At 35.8% G+C, this 20,482-nt stretch overlaps 3 protein-coding genes across 3 annotated transcripts; 2 read left to right on the forward strand and 1 right to left on the reverse strand.

Moving 5' to 3' along the window:
- Positions 1-1,856: 1,856 nt before the first annotated feature.
- On the forward strand, positions 1,857-7,010 carry LOC145617325 (uncharacterized). The gene is made up of 3 exons (XM_081672016.1): positions 1,857-2,023; positions 2,101-2,238; positions 6,693-7,010. The coding sequence occupies exons 1-3, from the start codon at positions 1,933-1,935 to the stop codon at positions 6,704-6,706; spliced, it is 243 nt and encodes an 80-aa protein (XP_081528142.1). The 5' UTR covers positions 1,857-1,932; the 3' UTR covers positions 6,707-7,010.
- A 4,102-nt stretch (positions 7,011-11,112) lies between these two features.
- On the forward strand, positions 11,113-12,809 carry LOC145618550 (peroxidase 7-like). The gene is made up of 3 exons (XM_081673321.1): positions 11,113-11,345; positions 11,604-11,946; positions 12,173-12,809. The coding sequence occupies exons 1-3, from the start codon at positions 11,130-11,132 to the stop codon at positions 12,577-12,579; spliced, it is 966 nt and encodes a 321-aa protein (XP_081529447.1). The 5' UTR covers positions 11,113-11,129; the 3' UTR covers positions 12,580-12,809.
- Positions 12,810-13,177: 368 nt separating this feature from the next.
- On the reverse strand, positions 13,178-15,492 carry LOC145618188 (uncharacterized). Its single transcript, XM_081672973.1, has 2 exons — positions 15,257-15,492; positions 13,178-13,609 (listed from the first exon to the last, which is right to left on the reverse strand). The coding sequence occupies exons 1-2, from the start codon at positions 15,432-15,434 to the stop codon at positions 13,485-13,487; spliced, it is 303 nt and encodes a 100-aa protein (XP_081529099.1). The 5' UTR covers positions 15,435-15,492; the 3' UTR covers positions 13,178-13,484.
- Between the last annotated feature and the right edge of the window lie 4,990 nt (positions 15,493-20,482).

Genomic DNA, 20,482 nt, shown 5'->3' on the forward strand with positions numbered 1-20,482 from the left:
GAACCTACCCAGCAGCCCGACCAAACCTAAGCTAACCAGTGTTCGGCCGAACCTTTTCCCGTTTTTAGCCAGCTTGTACGAACTATTTAAGTTGCTTTTAGGACGTTTTTGCAATTAACCTAATATTGAACTTTGCTTGATTTTGTAATCAAAGAGACAACAAGTGTAAATTAAATTTTTTTTAAAAAAAAAATAACAAAAAAAAACCTATTCAACCGGTTACAAGTCACCTGGGACCATTTAAAGAAGACTGGCATTAAAGGTCGGATTATTAAATAATAATCCAAAGGTAGGATTATTCCGGGCAATTTTTCCTTATTATTATTATTATTATTATATTATTATTATTATTATTACATTATTATTATTATTATTATTATTATTATTATTAAAAACAAAACCTACAAAATCAATTAAATTACAATAAATTAGTTGGGAGCCGAGATACAATCTAGGCCCCTACTCCTCTAGTTATAGCGAATCCAATCTTGTTGAAGATGTGAGCAGCTTCACGAGCACTAATATCCTGAGTCTTTGCGAACGCCTGAATCCTCTTCTGCAACGCAACAACATTCTTCTTTAATTCCCGCAAAGAAGAAAAGGAGAAAGGAAGAAACCCATAGCCAATAGCCCTACAACACGTGCCATACTTGTCCCGATCTGCTGAGTAGTAACCGACACAACACGACTAGGAACGAAGTTAGACAATCCTGATTGTGTCAATGGAGAAGACCCCGTCAAGTCAACACATACATCCAGGCCTCTGTCCCAGGAATAAAGCAACACATCTACTGGTCGAAGAGCCCCGTCATTTCCTCCCGTTAACCCAACGTTAATAACCTCCTTTCTCGCAGAAATCCCAGAGCAGACCAGAGTAGAGCAGATTTCAGCAGATTAGAGCAGCTCTAAAAAACGGGGCCTAAGTGAAGTTTGTACTTATTATATATTTATATAAACACTAATAAAAAAACAATTATTCACCAAGTGATGTTCTTTTTTTTTTTTCTGACAAAAACCAAGTGAAGTTTAGTCTAATGAAAAAAAGATTAATTTTTAACCCAATTGAAGGTCTAGTCTCCACTTATGACAATTTGGGAGAAAAATTCCTTTAATTTCCTAGTTCCTATCACAGGTCAAAATTGCCTAGCCCGCTAATCTTGACCGGTTTGACCTGTAATAGACTTGGCAATCCTGACCCAGACCCATTGACCCGACGCATAACCCGAAATTGACCCAAAAACATTGACCCGAAAATGACCCGAAACCCAAAATTGACCCACACCCGACCCGAAAATGGAGTTGACCCGATCCTGACCCGACACCCGAACTGATCCGACCCGAAGTTGACCCGATCCGAAATTGACCTAAAGTATTTGACCCAATACCCAAAATTGACCCGAACAAATTCGATATTGACCCGAACAAACCCAATACCAGAAATGCCCCGAACTAAATTACCTTATAATTGAACAAAAAATGTCTTGTGCCAAAAATAACTAAAATTGTTCATTTTCAGCCGTAGCTAAGCTCATAAGCTCATAAACTGAAATATACTCTCTATAAATTATTGATTTGAGCTTGATACACGAATGAAATAACCCAAACATGACTCGACCAAATTTAACCCAAATATACTTGACTCGAAATTAACCCGACCCGAACATACGCGACCCAATAATTGACCCGACCTAGACTCGACCCGATACCTGACCCAAAGTTAATCTAAAACCTGAATCCGAATGTTAGCTGACCCGAAATGACCCGACCCAAACCCGACCCGAATGTCCCATTTGCCAAGTCTACCTTTAAATGGTTCCGGCCCAATTTCCCAAATTAAGAGTTTGTACTCAGGATCTCATCTAAAATAAAGAACTAGAGCTAACCTCAAATTCGACGAAGAAGATACAGAGCAGAAAGAGAGAGCAAGCAAAAATGGCGTGGAGTGCGACTGCGATCGGAGCTCTTCTTGGATTAGGCACTCAAATGTACTCTAATGCTCTTCGCAAACTCCCTTACATGCGTCGTAAGTCTCTCTCCAATTTCATATCTATTCAATTTCATAATTTCAAAACCCTAATTTCACCAATTTGGGTGTTTTAGATCCTTGGGAACATGTTTTGGGAATGGGATTAGGAGCTGTCTTTGTAAATCAGCTTGTCAAATGGGATGCTAAGCTTCAAGTGGACCTTGATAAGATGCTTGAAAAATCCAAAGCCGCCAATGAGCGACGCTATGTTGGTCAGTTTTTTTAATTTTTAATTTTTTTCAATGTTTGATCGATTTCTTATTTGTAAGATGATGTATAACCTAATTTTTGTCATGGGTTTGAAGCAGTAATTAAACACCACAATTAAATTTTTGGAGTTAATATCTTCTGGACAAATTTTGGGTTATTATGATCCTGAGTAGTTGTTGTGTTAGATTGTTTTTTGGTTTATAGTGTTTAACTGCTCAATAAATAAGGCTTTTTGTTGTTTTTGCTTGTGTTAATGATTTATAACAAGAAATTTGTTGATTATTGATTATAGTTTTGCCTGTCTTTAGTTTTAAATTTGTAGTTATTTTGCTTTCTTTTAGTGTTTCAAATGTCTGTGAAGTGTTAATGACAAAACCACGGTTGATTTAATTGTGTGATTGTTTTCAATTTGACTTTTTCGGGTGGGTGTGGTTGATTGTCCAACAGCTAAGTTTGAGTTGAAATTGAATAATTTAAAAGATATAGCTCACAATAATCCAGATAGGAGAGATATATCTCCCTGTTTTATAAGGTGGCTTAAATTTCTTAGTTTACCTTAACGTCCCTAAGTAACTACTGATAATAGCCCTTGGGTTACAATTACATAGTAAGATAAACCTGTTAAAAAATGAAAGAAAAGGCCAAAAATTCCCTAACGTCTGTTGTGAATGGGGTAATGGATCCTTGTATGGGTCGAATCATTCGCCAAAACTACAGATTCACAAATGAGGAAAATCCCCTGGCTATTGATGGAAAATCCAGTGGGCTGATAACCCAAAAACCCTCCACTAAAGCCCAAGAAACCACCATGGGGATCACCATGACGCCTGGCATATTTGTAGTATCTACTTCAACCAAGTCTAGTGCACCCATCAGTCAATCCCTCCCCCAAATTACCCATATTATTTTGACTTTTTGCACTAATTTACACACTCTATTTATGACTCTTAGTTTTTTGTTAATATATGCAAACAAATGTTACCATGTAAGATGTCGGTTTATCATATATTGTCAAAATATTAGCTTTTTATAATTTTTACTAATTGATACTAAAAGATATTGATTGATAAAAAATGTGAATTGGTATGCATAGTTGACAGAGGGAGTACTTCATTATGCTATTGTGCATGTCTCCTTAGGCTCAAATTTGCCTTTTTCCCAAGAGTGCTGCAAATTATTGATGACCCTCTGTGTTGATGTCCACTTCCAAGTCTTGATTTAGACAGCATATGGTTAAATTCAGAATAGTTATGTTGCTATCTTTTAGGAGGTTAACTAAAAGGTAGATTGATGTTGCTTTAAGGTTTTACTCAACAACTTTGGCTGGGTCTACTTCATCATCTAGATTGCTTCTTTCTGCCTGCTATTCTAGGTTTCCTTTTGCTGCCTGATAGTGTCTGTAAGATATCTTTCTCTTTGTTCATGATCTTGGGGAGTATGTGTCCTCGTTAAATAATTTCCAATGGGAAGAGTAATCTTTTCGACATATACTCTTTGACTATTTGGATACAAAGCTTGCTCTTTCATTAAATGTTTTCCTTTTCTTGGATATTACGCTAACTCTTTCATTGATTAAAGGTGTGTTTTATTCACCTAATTTTCCTTATCTAAATTATCTTTATCTTATTTATTTGAACTTATCAAAACCTATTAAACCTTATCAAAACTTATTTTAGTTGTATAATGTAGATGGGTAACCCTTATTAGTCCTTGAATTATTTTTTATGATTTTATGACAATAAGGTGAGCTAGGCTAAGGTCTACTTGTGCTTGCTTGGATTTGAAAATTATTTAAAGATAAATGTTGTTTGTTATCTAATTTTTTTGTATACAATGTTTTGGTTTCCTATAAAAGATGTTACAGTTTTCCACAATTCTCTGAGTACTTGTTTCTATCAAGTGCGGAAGAAATAATTACTGCTGAACCTTTTTGATGACTTTGGTTTTTTAATTTGCCTTATTGGTGGCTGTATGTTCCATTGCTGCTCACAAAAGGGCTGAATAGATCTAGCCCCATCCAGGGCCAGATGGGTTGAGGGGAAGGAATGTAGAATCATAGAAGGCATGAGGCCCATGATAGGTTACAACCACTAGCATCTTTTCTAAACCGTACAGGAGAATTTACCAGCTTTTTGGAAGATAGAATGTCCATCCTTTGGTTCTGAAAGAAAATAGGGATTAAATCAGATGCAAAATATAAATTAGTGCTATGTTTTGATCCTAAATTTACTACTATATGGAAAGTGGGGTGGTTACTGGTAACTTTAGCTGTGGTAACTGCAGCTGTGTGTCTTTGGTATTGGGGTTGCTTTTATCTCCTTTCCAAAACTTTTACAATTTTTCTGCTGTATATGGATACAAACCTCTTCTTTCACATAGATGAGTATGTCCTCAATCTTCTCATCGAGTACTTTATCATGGGAACTATGATTTTATCATGTGTATTAGTAGACTCAAAATATTAAGTGTTGACTTTTGCATTTCTGCTACTCTTGCTTTTCTAATATGCCAATAGGTCAGTGCCAGACTGCCAGCATTTTGTTTAGATTGAAAACTACAGGTTCACACTAGCCGTTGAGAATTATAGAATATTGGATGGCTTGGGGGGGTGTTTATCAATGACTGTTCTGCAGGCAGATGTTCTTTTGTCAAACTTGGATGGATTTAAATTGTACCCATAACCTCAATGTCTTTCCTGATGTGATCTTCAAATGTTTCTTTTTTCAATAAAGAGCTTCTATGCTTAAAATCTTTCTTACTTTTAGCTAATAAATTATAATTTGAAAGACTGCGTCCTGCACTGCCCATTGTGGTATTTGCCACTTTGCTATACTTCGTGTAACTTTTGTTGTTCTGGATCAGTAATTTGCAATTTAGTCATCTACTTTAACTTTAATGTATCCTTCATTATTTTTTTTCGTTTCAAAGCAATTTTTCTCTGCTTTTCATTTTACATTTAACCTTAAATCATTTGACCTTTGATGCTTGAAAACCATTTTTGCATCTGCTACAGCTTGAAGGAAGTTGTGGACTTTTTTTTTTTTTTACCCTTGTCTTTGTGTTTTGTGGAATTTGAGCTAATTTCTAAACATGAAGCCTAATATCTACCTAGACTAGGTTTGGTACCTATGTGTTAGTCAAACATTAACATGGTAGAAACAGGTTGAAGGAAGTTCATTTTATTTATTTCACCCTTGTTATTGTGTTTATTTATCTGAATGTATCTACCTAAACTAGGTTGTGGTATTTACTTGTTAGTCAAACATGGCATTTAATATGATTGGAGGAAGTAAATAGGTAACATATCATATGTGGTAGTGGAAATGTTTTAACTATTCTGGATGCTGGTAGGAAAGCAATAACTTGGGGTCTTTAAGATGCAAAATCAAGTAGATATTTTGAGAGTTTGAGTGAGGCTTTACAGTAGTGAAAGTATTAACATTAAGAATAAAAAAAATCATCTACTAAGATAATTATTAGTTAATAGCTTTATGAACTTACACTGCATTGGCAGGGTTACCTTTTACACATTTATATTTCGCTTGGGCCCTGTTATTCAGTAGTGTTCACTTTATATTCACTTAGTTTATAGGTGATAAGATAAGCTCAAAAAAAAAAAAAAAAAAAAAAAAAAGGTTTTGTTAAGGGTTGTAACGGTTACCCAATTTTATATTATTACTAAAATAAGTTTTAATGAGGTCTAATAAGTTTGGATAAGATAATACGATGTGTTCAGAAAAGTGAAAATCAAGTGAATAGAACACACCTTTAGATTTTATTTTTTTTTTACTTTTTTTTTTTTTTTATTTGGGGGTGGGGGTGGGCGCGGTGATTTAGACTAAGTCAAACAGCTTAGATGAAAATCATGAAATGTTGAAAAGCTTTTTGGACTAACTTCTTTAATAGCAAAAGGGTGAAACTGGGAAAGTTGAGACAATTTTGAAAGATGTCATGATGATCAAGGGTTGTGGTGTTTCCTAATATAGTTCATGGAGCAGCAGTAAGGTACGTCTTTGCCTGCATAGAGATGTGATTAAGCCTTCCATGTTAGGTAGTCTTTTTCTGCTTTGTGATAGTAACCCCCCCTCCCCCTTTTTAGCTGACTGGTGAGGAGGTAATGTCTTTTCCTGTTAACCAGTCAAATGGGTCTCTAAGCAATAAATTAATAGATTCCCGTTTTATGTCTTGTCTTTCCTTAAAAAATAAAACACTGCTGCATATGATAGTTTGAACTTCTGTAGTGCGTCACGAACTGCTTACCCTGGTGTGAGATTCAGTATTTGTGTTATGAAAAATAAGAAGGATATCCTCTGGAAAGTATTTCTGTAAATGGAAATATTCTCTAGTGTAAGTATCAAGGGAAATCTGGTTTCCCTCCCATATTTTGGTCTGAATGGAGAAATTATATGAATGTGTAGGCAAGTCATTTCACCTGTTTTATTTTCTTCCCTTGCAGATGAAGATGAATAGCTGCTCTATGTGGATACAATCGATGTTGAGCTGGTTGGAAGCTTAACTGGTTGCGACATAGTCAGTTTGAATCAAGTACAATTTTTGGTTTGAATTATGAGTTTGTTTAGAATCTCATCGTTTTTGAATCATATTCTAATGTTTGTATCTATTGGAAGATTTCCAATTGCGTATGCTGTGTGGCTTTTGCAAATAATCAAGGCATCTTTGGTTTTAGCTGCTTCCAATTTTGGAAAGTAGCGGAAATTCAAATTTGTTGGTGTAAAAATAAGAATGTCAATGCTCAATTCCCAGATTCTGAAAATTTATACTCTTTACACAGTTAAAAAATACATCATCTTCCCGGATAAATGTATATCCTTAAATTCCTCGATTATTATCATAGAATTTTTTTTTTTTTTTTTTTTTTTTTTTTTTGAATGGAATAGGGAGGGGTGATTTCATTAAATAATAATAGTCATTCGACACTTGCAATTATCCTTTAAAAGATCTAAATTACAATCATCCCTTAAAAGATCTAAATTCTCAGTACAAGAATTAAATACCCCTAAACTAATGGGTAAAATTGGTATCAATTACCTTTTTTGTCTGACTTTTTTGAAAAAATCACCTTTTAAGTTTTTTTTTTTTTTTAACTAAACCACCTTTTAAGTACCTAAATTTTTTATTGCACAACCCCTATTTCAAATCTAACATATTGCATCTCAACCATCCACTTCCAAATCATCAACCATAGCAAATCTTTCCCTTCCACATCAACCATCCACTTCAATTACCTCAATTTAGGTTTTGAGAATAAACAAATACTACAATTTAATTTTTGTAGCAAAATTAAGTGTGGTTTTTTAGATCTTTACTCAATTTAGTCATGCATATATATAAAGGGGAGGGTCAAATGTTTTTGGAGGTGAACATAATACATGATTTAGGAGCGAAAGTCACAAGTTGTGGGCACCTTTGACGTCTTAGTTAATTTCTTCGTCATAATTTGAAATAGGGGTGGTGCAATTAAAATTTTAGGTACTTAAAAGGTGGTTTAATTAAAAAAAAAAAAAAAACATAAAAGGTGGTTTTTTCAAAAAAGTTGGACATAAAAGGTGGTTTTTACCAATTTTACCAAACTAATGACATCGCTTCTGAACTGCTCCTAGATAATTTTAGATGTCTTTGCATCGTTCTTGACGGAGCTCCATTGATGTATAGTCGCAAAAGAGATATAACTTGATAGATCATCAAGATCTGCAAATTTGCCAGACGAATCTTCTAAATCTGCACCCCAATACCAACAGACGCGCAATTCCTCAAATTTACAAGACGAATCTTCTAAATTTGTATCCCTACACACACTAAAACCAAACAAACAAATAATACCAAACCCTACATTGAGGGACTGACAAAACCCTACATGGAGAGACTGACTATAATCACCATACTGATGGTGATCTTTATTGGCCAAAAACATTAAATTATAGAAGAATTTGGGGCTCACCATCGATAAAAATCGATGGCATCCCCTAAGTTTTAATATGTTGGCTAGGTTTGAAGAGAGAAATGAGAAAAATTTAGGGTTTTTTTTCACCTCTAGTAATGTAGAATTACCTAGCTTTTATTCATAGATTATCTTCTTTGGCAAAGGATACTTTCTATTCATCGATACAAGAACATTCTAAGTCTTATATAATTCCTTGGTTTCAAATAAGTTGACGTGTTTATCACATTTGCCAATGCATAAATTAAATCTAAATATCTATTCATATCCATTCATAAATGTTAGTCAAAGAACAGTTTATGAATAGTGTGAAAAGCCAAAACTATGTTAACTAATTTGGAATAAAGAGTGTAAAACTTTAGGAGTCAATTTTCTAACTTTAAACCTTAACTTCTTATAATGGTTTTCAATCTTACCCTAACGTTTATATGAAACTCAACCTCAGAAAGAACAATGGGCTATCTTTTGCGTCCTTTAATTGAGTTTGAAGCGACAACCTAGGGCATCGAAACAATAACAATATCCATTATATGATTGATATATATTAAGCTTTATCAAAGGAATGTTCTAGTGCTATTAATAGAAAACTTGATCTTAAAGGCTCAACATGCATTTATAAATGGGAGAAAGATGACAGATAATCTTAATCTAAGCAATGTATTGGACAAGATCAATAAAATGAAGCAAGACGTGGAATTTTTGGCCGCCGTAAAAATTAATATGAGCAAGGCCAATGATAGGGTTAACTGGAATTTCCTTCAAGAGGTTTCCTTCCTAGTGGATCTAGCATCAATACGTTTCTACAGTCTCGTATAAATTAGCGATCAATGACGTTACTAGCCAAAAGTGAAATCCTTGCGGTTTGAGGAAGGGAGATCCTTTATCTCGTACCTAATTCTGTTGTTTATATATGGACGTATTATTGAGAATGTTGGACTAGGATGCGACATGCACCTGTTTAATAAAATCAGACTTGGTATAAGAGGAGCTCATATTTCTCTCCTGCTTTTTGCAGATGATGCTCTTTTATTTTCTAAATCTACAGTTCAGAGTGGTAGGTCACATTTTAAACAGGTTTTGCATTGTTATGGGTCAGCGTACGACTAAACTTAGGGAAATCACATTTCAAAGTTAGCGTACGACTAAATTTAGGGAACACAAGGAAATGCATTGGGTAAACAAGGATACTACGTTTCAGATTATACTTCTTCTGAAGGGCATGGAGGGCCTTGGAATTCCTAGTTTAGGGTCATTCAACAAGGCACTTCTAATGAAGCAAGTGTAGAGAATTTTCATAGTCCAAAATTATTGTCAAAAGCGTGTACAGTACAGTTTTAGTGTCCACTTCCCAAAGGGAGTTTGATCTCTCTACAACACAAAAATTACTCGCGGGGATGCGGGGTTTTGTCAAGGGATGTAGTATAAAGTTAGGAAATGGGAAGTTTATAGTGGTAGGATAAGACGGATCGATGGTTGGTAAGGTGCTAGAATTCAAGTCTAATGTTACTTTATCTCAGGCAAAGTAATGGAAAGGCATGTGATTTCATGGCACCCTTAGGTAGAGGTTGGATTCATGCTAGACTGCTTTCCTACTTTGAAAGGAAAGATGTGGTTTTAATCGGCGAGTTTGGAATTGCCGGATAATGAAACATATTTTATGTATATCACAAATTGGGTAGTTTTATGGTTAAATCAGGCAATGCTTTTCTGACAATTAGAGGAGAGTTTAAGTGTTTTGTGCAATTATGGGGTATTATTTGTGAGGTATAAAATATTCCAAAGTTGCAAAAAAATTTAAAGAAGGTTAAGGTTTTTTGTTCTTTGAAAATTCTACCTAAATGGAAAATGTTTATGTGGAGAATTCTAACAAAGGGGATTGTCACGAAAAAGTAACATGAGAAGGCAAGGTATATGGATATTGCCTGATTCGAACACTCCAACTGATTGAGACACCATATGTGATTTGTGTCGATTACACAAGGAAGATGTACAACACCTATTCAGATTTTACAAATCTGCTGTTAAGGAAGCATGGAGGGTGGATTTCTGCAAATCCACTCATAAGCAAATGTAGACCAACCATTATTTTGACTAAGTTTTGTATTATATACACCCGTGACCTTTGCATCACGCTGGCTCTTGATATCATGTTAGTGGACCATCTCAACCAAAAACTTAAACTGATGGTTGAGGCCCAGAAATATGTTTTATACTCTATCATGGCCCATACTATGCATTGTGTTATTATGCTAAGTATCATATACTAGTATTTATGGTGTCCATTTTTTCCCGGTAAACTCTAAAACATCTACAAGAAATTCTCATTAATATATTCGAGAAACATAATCTCATGAAAAATTGTTAATTTCGTACTCTCAATTTATAGTTTTATAATATTAAATTAATATGTAATTAAAGTTATACATGGTCAAAGCCTCAAAGGTATGTCTACTTGTAAATGAAGATTGAAGGAGCCATGCAACCATGCATAATTGACATTTTTTCTCATGATTTGTGTTCATATATCACGGCTATTGATTTAAAAACCCTCGGTATGTAAGTCCATTGTACCTAAATAAAAATTGTTACAAATTAGTATACTCAAGAACCCAACTACTGTATTACTTTTGAATTAGATAAAAGGAATTTTCCTAACAGAAAATAATTGAGTTGATGTTACCAACAATTATTTCAATTGTCAACCTATTTCGAAATTTCCTTATCATAAAAGGTCAACAACATAATATTATAATCTATCATATTAGATTCATGAAATAAGAGCTAGAATCGTCTACCTTACATGTCTCCATGTTTGTACGCCGGTAGAGATGTGCGCCTCACGTATTTTGCATAATTTTGAATCATTTTTCTCAATATATAATGTAACTTTTGTGACAAAAGCATAAAACATTCAAAATTAAATCAAATTCCAAAATGAATTCTCACTCATTTTTCTCTGCTTTCTTTCTTTTAATTTCACTTGGTTTGATCTCATCAGTTTGTTGTCAAGACTTGAATCGTGACTATTATGACTATAGTTGCAATGATTTTGAAGAAATTATTGCTAAGAAAGTTTGGGAGTGGTATAAGAAAGATGAAACCATTGCTGCTAGCCTTATAAGGTTGCATTTCCACGATTGCTCTGTTCGGGTATGATTTCTTCTTGTTTGTTTCATTTGATTTTGAGGCGAAATTAAAAATTTATATAAAAAATGTTTAAAAAGCTAATAAGTGGGATATCATTATAGGTTATACCTTTAGAAATTACGATATGAGAGTAAGGGTGTCGAGAGTTTAATACGTTTTTAATTACCCTTTGTTCTGAACAAGTGGTATCTGAGAGGAGGGAATTAAAACTTGTAATCTCATCAACTAAATATTAACGATTGAAATTTAAATCTAATACAGGGATGTGATGCATCAATCTTGCTTGATTATCCGGGAAGTGAGAGAAGGGCCAATGCAAGCAAGACATTGAGAGGTTTCGAAGTAATTGATGACATCAAAGCAACACTTGAGAAGAAATGCCCCAAAGTAGTGTCTTGTGCAGATATTCTTACTGCGGCCGCTAGAGATGCCACCCTTTTAGTTAAAGGCCCATTTTGGTCTAATGAATATGGAAGGAAAGATGGGCGAATTTCTATAGCCCAAGAAGCAGAACAACTCCCAAAAGGCCGAGAAGATGTTACCTCCCTTATTGAGTTTTATCAATCTAAAGGATTGAGCTTGCTTGATTTGGTTGTACTTTCAGGTAATTTCCTCAATTTATATAATATATTCCCAATGAGATCAAACTTGTCTATACAAGTTGATCGTTTTACAAAAAAAAAAAAAAAAACAAAAAAACAAAAACAAAAACACGAAGAGCTTTTAAAAGCAAGCAGAATATAAGAGGACCATAAATAATAAAGTAACGTGGCTTTTATTTATATGTTCTTTTTTAATGCATGGACTCACTTTTCTTCATTGATCCTTAGGAGCACACACCATTGGAAGGAGTTCATGTGCTGCCATTCAACATCGGCTAGCCAACTGTAACAAAGATGGAAAGCACCCTATTATGGCTCCTAGATACTTGAACTACTTGAGAAGGAAATGTAAGAACGGAACCGAGTATGTGAACCTTGATGCCAAAACACCAAGCACATTCGATAATCAGTACTATAAAAATATTGAGAGCAACATGGGTCTATTATACACAGATCAAGTATTATACACTGATCATAGGACTTCTGAATATATTGGTACTTTAGCCAAGGACGACGATAGAAGCTTTCCTTACTTGTTTTCATCATCCATGGTAAAGCTCGGGAGTATCTTAGGCGAAGCACAAGATGATGGAGAAGTTCGACTTCATTGTAGCCGCGTCAACTCTGGTTATTAATAGTTATTACTACATACTATTCAACATGTATTATCATAGCATCTTGATCATAACTTTTTATCAATTTTCTTTTGTTCGCTTTATGAGCTCTTCCCATTTTGAATTTTGGAGAAGAGGGCTAAACAATTTCACATATATAATATCGTGTTAACACTTAAATTGTTTTGTTGTATGCTAGTAATTGCATGTTGGCTACTCATCAGCTCCTCATTATACAATTTCATGCTGAATATTAATAGCCAAAAACTGATTTTCCTTAATAGCTTTAAAATGATTATTAAGTATTGCCAAAAATGAATATAGGGCAACACAGTACTCTAATTAATTTCAATACTACTTGTATACTTGTATTGGAGAAACTAGGGAGACGAAATTAATAATTTAATTAATTTAAGGCAGCAGATAAACTCTCATTTCACATGTAACAGAAATATGATGTTTCTACTTTAACTAAGTTAGAAACGACCAATAATATTTCACACAAGCTACAAGAGTACATATGCGCCATTCTGGCAGGTTATAAAACCATTGATCTTCAGCTCTCTTCATTCATCTTCGAAAATGAAATGGGTTGAGAAAACAAAATTAAAAAATTACATTGGTCTTGAAATCAGATTTAACATAGCTATCTGGTACTAAAGCCTTGACATTTTCAATTGCAGGATCGCTTGAAACAATAGTCACATAGCATCAAACTACTATTATCATTCTTACTAGCTGTACCTAATTGTTCTCAAGTCTTTCATAACAGATAGAGGGCCATACTAAGAACAAAATCAATGAAACTAGCTACATAACAAAATAAGAACATGGCTTTTTTTTCAGCAAGCAATACTGTAATTTGAATAAGGGTCAGCGACTGTAGGTTTGATTACAAAATTAAACCATTAAAATTGACATACTTTTTAAATGTGCGTCTTTCTGATCTTGCCCTTGCCACGTTTCTTCCCTTTACCAATCTTCAATTTCTTTTTCATCTTCTTACCAACAGGTTTTAGGTTGCCCGTTACTTGACTAGTCATATCAATATCTGAAACAACCAAATACCAATAGGTTGATCATCCAACTAACTACCGATGAAATAAAACAGCAGGATCACTCATATAGAAGAATGTCAGAGTTCAAAGGCCATGAAACAGCACAAATACAATGATATACTATAACCAATGAAATTTTACAGCAAATGCATTTGCATCAATCAAACTAATGGGTGATATTGCAGTAGAAAGAGATGCAAGTAAGCCCAAAAAAACAAAAACAAAAAAAAAACCAAACTCAGAATTTCTAAACTACGAGTAATTGCAAATTTGCAACTAAACCTTCAATCATCAACCGAAGACAACTTCAAGTAAGGTCTTTACCAAGATTAGCCTAATTAATTAAGAAGTTAATATTGTGCCTACAACCTGAACACGTATTAATCTTATTTCAAGTACATGAAAATAAATCAATAGAAATGAAAACAAATTGTTGTCAGTGAACCATTGGCATCAAATTTGGCAGCAATGTTGTAGTGTTCAGTCCTTTTTTTATTACCAACCAGACAACCATATGATCTTCACCCACACCAAACCATACCCAATAATGCAGTTGTTACTAAATAGTTGCACCATTTATTTTTTAAATGTCAAAACTTAACCATGAATTATCACCAGCAAGATAAAATATACCAAAGCAGGATCTTGTTAGAAGTGTCTCGGTATGTATTTCAACATATTACATTTCATAATTACAACTTAAATTTAGAGAATTTCATACAAGTTCGTATAATTCAGAAAAAATAAGTTGAATTATAGAAAACCGAATTCTAAGTCAATTATTTAGATTTACTACGAAAAAATTACAGAAAAACCTGACCCAAATTTAACCCACCCAACCTGACCTTGAATCAAATGACTCGTCACCCAAATAAAAACTACATTACCATAAGGAAAAGGAGACCTGGCACCTTAAAATGATACATCTCCTTGTCCTGAACACGAGTACTAATTCGATCCTTACCACTTTGGTGACCTCAGGTCCTCAGTTATCTCGACTAACCTAGAAGTAAAATTTCAGCTCTATTGTCCAAACATATACAGATATACTTAATCCTAAAAATTCTCCCTATTAATCTTACCACTTTGTAGATTGCACTCAGACGAGAACGAGTTCTCCTTAGCCCCTTTTCATTAAAAAAAAATGGTTGTTAAACCTTGCAATTGAATAGGGTACTACTCATAAGAGGTAAAAACCTGGCTATTGTAGGCGCCAGTCCACAATTAGGTGTCTACAAAAATCATACTTCTTTATTATAATTGAGTTTCGTAACTCCTGTTCTTCAGATTTCTATGGATTTTCCAAAACTTAAATTCACATTGGCTATCAAACTATTATGAATTTTCCACATCCCAAATTCAATCAACCCATCAAATTTATGTGTCAAGAATCTAATCCATTAAATTATCAGCAATATTACACTGAATTTTTCAGAGAAACAAATTTTTCATCAGTAAGTTATCACCAAACATATACAATAACCAATCAATTTCATTCCTTCCTACTCACAAGTATTCCAAATCAAACAATTAAAAATTTAACACGTATAAATACTAGGTAAATTAAATAATTATAATAAATTAATTACTAAATCAAACTTTAAAGAACAAAAACACCCAAATAGCTAAAATAAACATACCCATGGTAAGATTAGAGGAGGTGTTATTGGTGTTGCGAACGGCAAGTTTAGGGGCAGAAAAAGCGGCTTCTTGAGCAGCTTGTTTGGCAACATCTTTCTTCTCGTAAAAGGGTTCAACAATCTCTCTTCGAATTGCTCGAAGCCTTTTCTCTTTCTTCGACCTCAGTGATTTCGCCATTTTTTTGTTCTTTTAACAGTTTGAGGTTTTTGGGTTGAGTTTTCGGCAGTGGGCAACTATTTTTCAACTTCAGAGAGGCTAGGGTTTATTATTTATATGTACCCCACTTTTGCATTCACTATGTCGTCGCCAAAATATCACGAGATTTAAGCGCTTTTATCGGTGAAATGCTAAATACCGTCATCAAAATTGATCAAGCCGACATCATTTCAAGCTAAAGGTGGTGCCCGTGCCGTGCCGGGTCCGCGGCGTGCCGTGCCGTGCCGTGCCTGGAATTGGCACACCCCAGCCCACGGCACGGCACGGCCCACGTGCCTAGCGGGCCGTGCCGTGCCGGGCCGCGGGCCAAACCGTGCCTCGGTTTTTTTTTTTTTTTTTTAAAAAAAAATAAATGTTAAAAAAAACGAATTAAAAAAAATGCAAATAATTTAAAAAAAAAATATGAGTGCGATAATCCGAAAACGCAAAAAATTGAAGAATAACTTATTTTATTATATGACGGTAGCCGATACGAATGTACGATAATTGAATAATACAAAATTACAAAATAAGTAATGATAATTAAAAATGCTACAATAGTGTATGAATATTGAATAACTTCATTTATTATACGGAATACGAAGTTCGATAATACAAATACAAAAAGAATACAATAGTGTATAATGTAAATATGTAATCATGTAATTATTATTGGTCGTCTTCGCCTTCGCCTTCGTCTTCATCTTCGTCTTCGTTTCCTAGAGGTTCAAGTTCATCCGCCAATTGAGTGGATTGAGAACTAAAAGAAGTCGACGTTCCTTCATCGTCGTCGTTTTGTGCATAAGTACGATCTTGAGAACGAGTTTCGGCATCCAACCAATCCTTGAAGCAAACACACATTTCAAGTGTTTCGGGTTTTAGTCTTGTTCTTCTATCGTCTAGAACTCTTCCCGACGCACTAAAAGCTCTTTCGGAAGCAACGGAGGAGACTTGGATAGCAAAAATATCACGAGCCATTGCCGATAAAATTGGATGTTTCACGGCTTGTGATTTCCACCAATCGAGGATGTCGAGGCCAAACTTCTCTTCATCGTCCATGCCTTTCATGAAGTCGTAACTTAAGTACATTTGCAACTCCGAAACATCGCTTTGAGTTCTCCTAGATGATGATGATTCTGTACCTGAATACTTAGACATCAAGTTAGCAGCTTGTGCAAATAAACCTTTGGCCCGTTTACTTACATTTTTGGATGTTTGAGAAGGGGCAAATCGAGACACGGTTCCATATTTACTTGATTTCAACAATCCAAATAACCCACAATTAAAATAGAAAGTAGTTTTTATATAATTAAGTAGTTCCAAGTATACAACAACAACAACAACAACAACAATAATAATAATAATAATAATAATAATAATAATAATAATAATAATAATAATAATAACAATAATAATAACAATAACAATAACAATAACAATAACAATAACAAATTAAAATAAAGTTGAGTTAGATCTTACAATGACGCTACAATGCTTTCCCAAATTTATAATTTCTCGAATTTATAATTTCCCGAAATTATAATTTCCCGAATGTAAATATAACAATTTTTTTTTTTTTTTTGGTAGTAGACTAATAATATTAAAAATGTAAAATTTATAAGAAAGTAGGAATTTTTTTTTTCTTTTCACAAAAGAGAGGAAGATTGTATGATTTGTAGGAATTTGAGAATTGAGAATTTGGGAGTAAGAAAATTAGAGAATAAGAGAGAAGAGATGAGTTGATGAATTGTGAAAATTTTGGAGGAAAATATGAGGTATTTATAGGGGATTTGGGTGGGAAATTGGGTGGAAATTGGAGGAAAATATGGCCGTTTATAACTGTTGGAAAACGGCCATAAACGGTCATATTTCCAACGGCTAGGCACGGGCCGTGCCGTGCCGTGCCGGGCCGTGCCTGGCTTCGTGCCGGGCCGTGCCTGGACGTGCCACGTGCCGTGCCGGCGGGTCGTGCAGCGTGCCGGCCGTCGTGCCGGCCACCGTGCCGCCCGCCGTGCCCGTGCCAGAGCTGGAACTTTTGTTCACGGCACGGCCCACGGCCCACAGGCGTGCCACCGTGCCGTGCCGGTGGCCATGCCCGTGCCGGGCCGTGCCGGGCCCGTGCCGCCCGCGTGCCGGCACGGCCCGTGCCCACCTTTATTTCAAGCAAAAGGCCACCGTCATTTCTAGCAAAGAGACTTTGATGCCCTTACTATTTTTTTTTTTCCATTTTCTTTCTCTAACATTAATCCATCAACCACAACCAAGTCAACCACCACCAATCATGACACTGATACAACCTACGCCACCACGTCGACCACCTCAACCCACAACCACCGTGTCCACCACCACCTTCTACACTGAACAACCACTAAGCGGCGAAAGTCAACGAGAAATGGATCGTGAAGGAGGTGGTTGGCTTTTCATCAGCAGGTACGACACTTTTCCAATGGTTTAAATTTGAAAATTTGGTTGGAGCAACGACAGCTAACGACGTTCAACCGGAGCTAAAAACCAGTTAACTGTTATGGTAATTGGTTTTGTCCTCCGTTTATTGTGCATAATCTGAGCTGAAAACTGATTACCGTGGACAATAACCGGTTTTAACCTCCGATTACTATACACTAGTTACCGTCCACGCCCATCGCAAGGCCTAACACGTTGTTGACCTTGTGGGCAGGCTGATGGTGCGCTAGTAGGGGTTTTTGGCTAGCAGCAAAGCTGCTAGCACGCGCTTGAGCGTTGCTAGGTTGCCTGCCAGCCCGCTAGCCAACAATGCCCTGCATCGCAACACTATAGATTTGCGATGGCTAGTAGGTCTAGCTAAGGGAAAGGTCACCAGTCGGGCGTGTCTTGGAACCTAAGGTTGGGGTCGGCTAATTAGGCGGTATGCTAGCTAGGACAACCTAAGAATTTAGATCCGTTTTAAGTTAAACCTTTTAACATACAAACGAGGCCCTTCTTTCTCACCCCGAACAACTGTGCCAAGGTCCATGAGCTTTGTTTTGGGTGCAGTGTGTATTACCGCTACTTGACTAGCTTGTCCCTCTGTCAGGGACAAGCTGAGTTGTTTGTTCTATTCACTTTTTCTTGGTATGAGGCAGCTTCTTAGTTCTCGCTATAGGAGTTTATAGGTACTACGCAGTGGAAATAATATGAATCATATTCAATAAAGTACCTAATCCAAGAATCGCATGCATAACACACAAGACACATAATCATACCTTTGAAGCGTGAATTCCACGTAGCTATTCGACAGGCAAATCAGAGAGAGAATAGAGCCCCAAAGTGTTGCTCCTCTACTTAGTCCATGAGATTCGAACGAGCCGTCCACCAATACTAGATTGGTCGAGTGATTGAGGAAAACCGCGATCACCACCTTTTCGGACAACCGACCACCGCACGAACCACCACCACCACGAGACACCACCGTGCGCTGGGGAGGAGGAGAGAGCCGTGAGAGAGGAATATGAGAGGGGTTAGGTTTTGTGTTTGCTAATTCGGGTTTGATCAAATGATTAGTAAACTGCTCACTAGAAAACCTAGGCACCTAGTCTATTTATAATCTCGTTATAATTAGACTAGGGCACGAAGCCCAAAACCTCTTCTAATCCCCATATGGCCGGCCACCTAGAGTGATGAGGCCCAAGATGGGCCTCGTCCTCTAATGCTCGATCTAGCCCCTTTGTGTGACCTTATAGGATCCATCCAATTGGGCTTTGGCCTATTTTACTAGTCCAAAGATCGTAAGTACCTCTAGCTATGGCAAAACGACGACCCAAATGTCCGGACTTAATTATCTCCATAATTTGATCCAATTATATATCTAGTAATTGAACACGACGAAGACATAACTCCTTCAATCTCCCAGTTGTCTGAGACAAGGGTGCAATATTCAAATTCCTTAAGTCAATATGTGTCGATTTGATAATATGATTGCATCACATGTCGAGATCATATTAATCTATAAATCGTTACTTGAAATCTGAGTTAGAATTACAAAATCAAATCATTACTGAGTAATGCATTTGAACGCGGCCACGTATTTTCTGAATTCTCCTTCTTCAAGCGGCCATGACTCATTTCCTAATTTAATAGCAGGTAGACTTTATCCAATCTTGTGACAACAAGCCTCCCACTCAACTTCTGAAATGACCGGGAAACACGCTTTATAATCTCCAGTTACGGGCAAACGTTTGAGTGTACCATAGTCATAACATCCATTGAATGAAATCATGTTCCACTCATGTCAAAGGAATCCACTGATATATATGGAAGCTCTATACTTGAACTTCAAAGTAGGTCAATAATAGTTCGATCATGCATCATTCATGCATATCCAAGTGACTGACCGAGCATCACCATGGCCCTATAGCCCATGAAACTGCGCTATCCAATCAATCTTACATGCTAGTCCATTTATTGAAATCATTTATGCCCACTTTAATGATTTCGAACTAGGAACTTAAATAATATATGAATTTTGTTCACTTGTGGGGTTTCATTCAAAAGGTCATCAACCTAGTGAGCCCATCAATTCATAATTATTTTGGACATTCTATTTAATTTCCAAAACCATAATTAAATAAGAGAAATAATAATTTATGTATTAAACATAACTCTGCAAATTGATGTATTTCTCATGTAATATGTTTTCTCAAACATACACAACTTAAATTATATAATTTGCTTCAATCCAAGACTTTAATATGACTTTCATACCTTAGTCTAAGGAAGGGGTTTAGTGATTTCTCACTCATAATAAAACTTTGCAGAACGTGACCTCCCGCTGGTCAATGATCTCATAACTGAGGCGATATCTCATATCCATTTGTTTGGATTTGTGATGTGACCCTGACTCCTTTGTTCTTGGGCAAAGGTGACCCTTTAGTCACATGACATTTTAATCCGAACTTCCTCTAAAACTATCCGACTATAGCTTAATACACATATTCTGACATTGAGCATGCAATAGTGCTCTGCTTTGAACTTTTCAAGCTCAAAGTACTTTTCCATACTGACAAAATATGCAT

Source organism: Chenopodium album, chromosome 26 (genome assembly GCF_948465745.1).
Source record: "Chenopodium album chromosome 26, dcCheAlbu1.1, whole genome shotgun sequence".
Lineage (NCBI taxonomy): Eukaryota > Viridiplantae > Streptophyta > Magnoliopsida > Caryophyllales > Amaranthaceae > Chenopodium > Chenopodium album.

What these genes read in the sequence shown, in the direction of transcription:
- LOC145618550 (XM_081673321.1), top strand. Translation starts at nt 11,130, where the DNA reads ATGAATTCTCACTCATTTTTCTCTGCTTTCTTTCTTTTAATTTCACTT. An exon ending in TCCACGATTGCTCTGTTCGG is followed by an intron (nt 11,346 to 11,603) that starts GTATGATTTCTT and finishes AATCTAATACAG; the next exon opens with GGATGTGATGCATCAATCTT. An exon ending in TGATTTGGTTGTACTTTCAG is followed by an intron (nt 11,947 to 12,172) that starts GTAATTTCCTCA and finishes ATTGATCCTTAG; the next exon opens with GAGCACACACCATTGGAAGG.
- LOC145618188 (XM_081672973.1), bottom strand. Translation starts at nt 15,434, where the DNA reads ATGGCGAAATCACTGAGGTCGAAGAAAGAGAAAAGGCTTCGAGCAATT. An exon ending in CTCCTCTAATCTTACCATGG is followed by an intron (nt 13,610 to 15,256) that starts GTATGTTTATTT and finishes TGGTTGTTTCAG; the next exon opens with ATATTGATATGACTAGTCAA.
- LOC145617325 (XM_081672016.1), top strand. Translation starts at nt 1,933, where the DNA reads ATGGCGTGGAGTGCGACTGCGATCGGAGCTCTTCTTGGATTAGGCACT. An exon ending in CAAACTCCCTTACATGCGTC is followed by an intron (nt 2,024 to 2,100) that starts GTAAGTCTCTCT and finishes TGGGTGTTTTAG; the next exon opens with ATCCTTGGGAACATGTTTTG.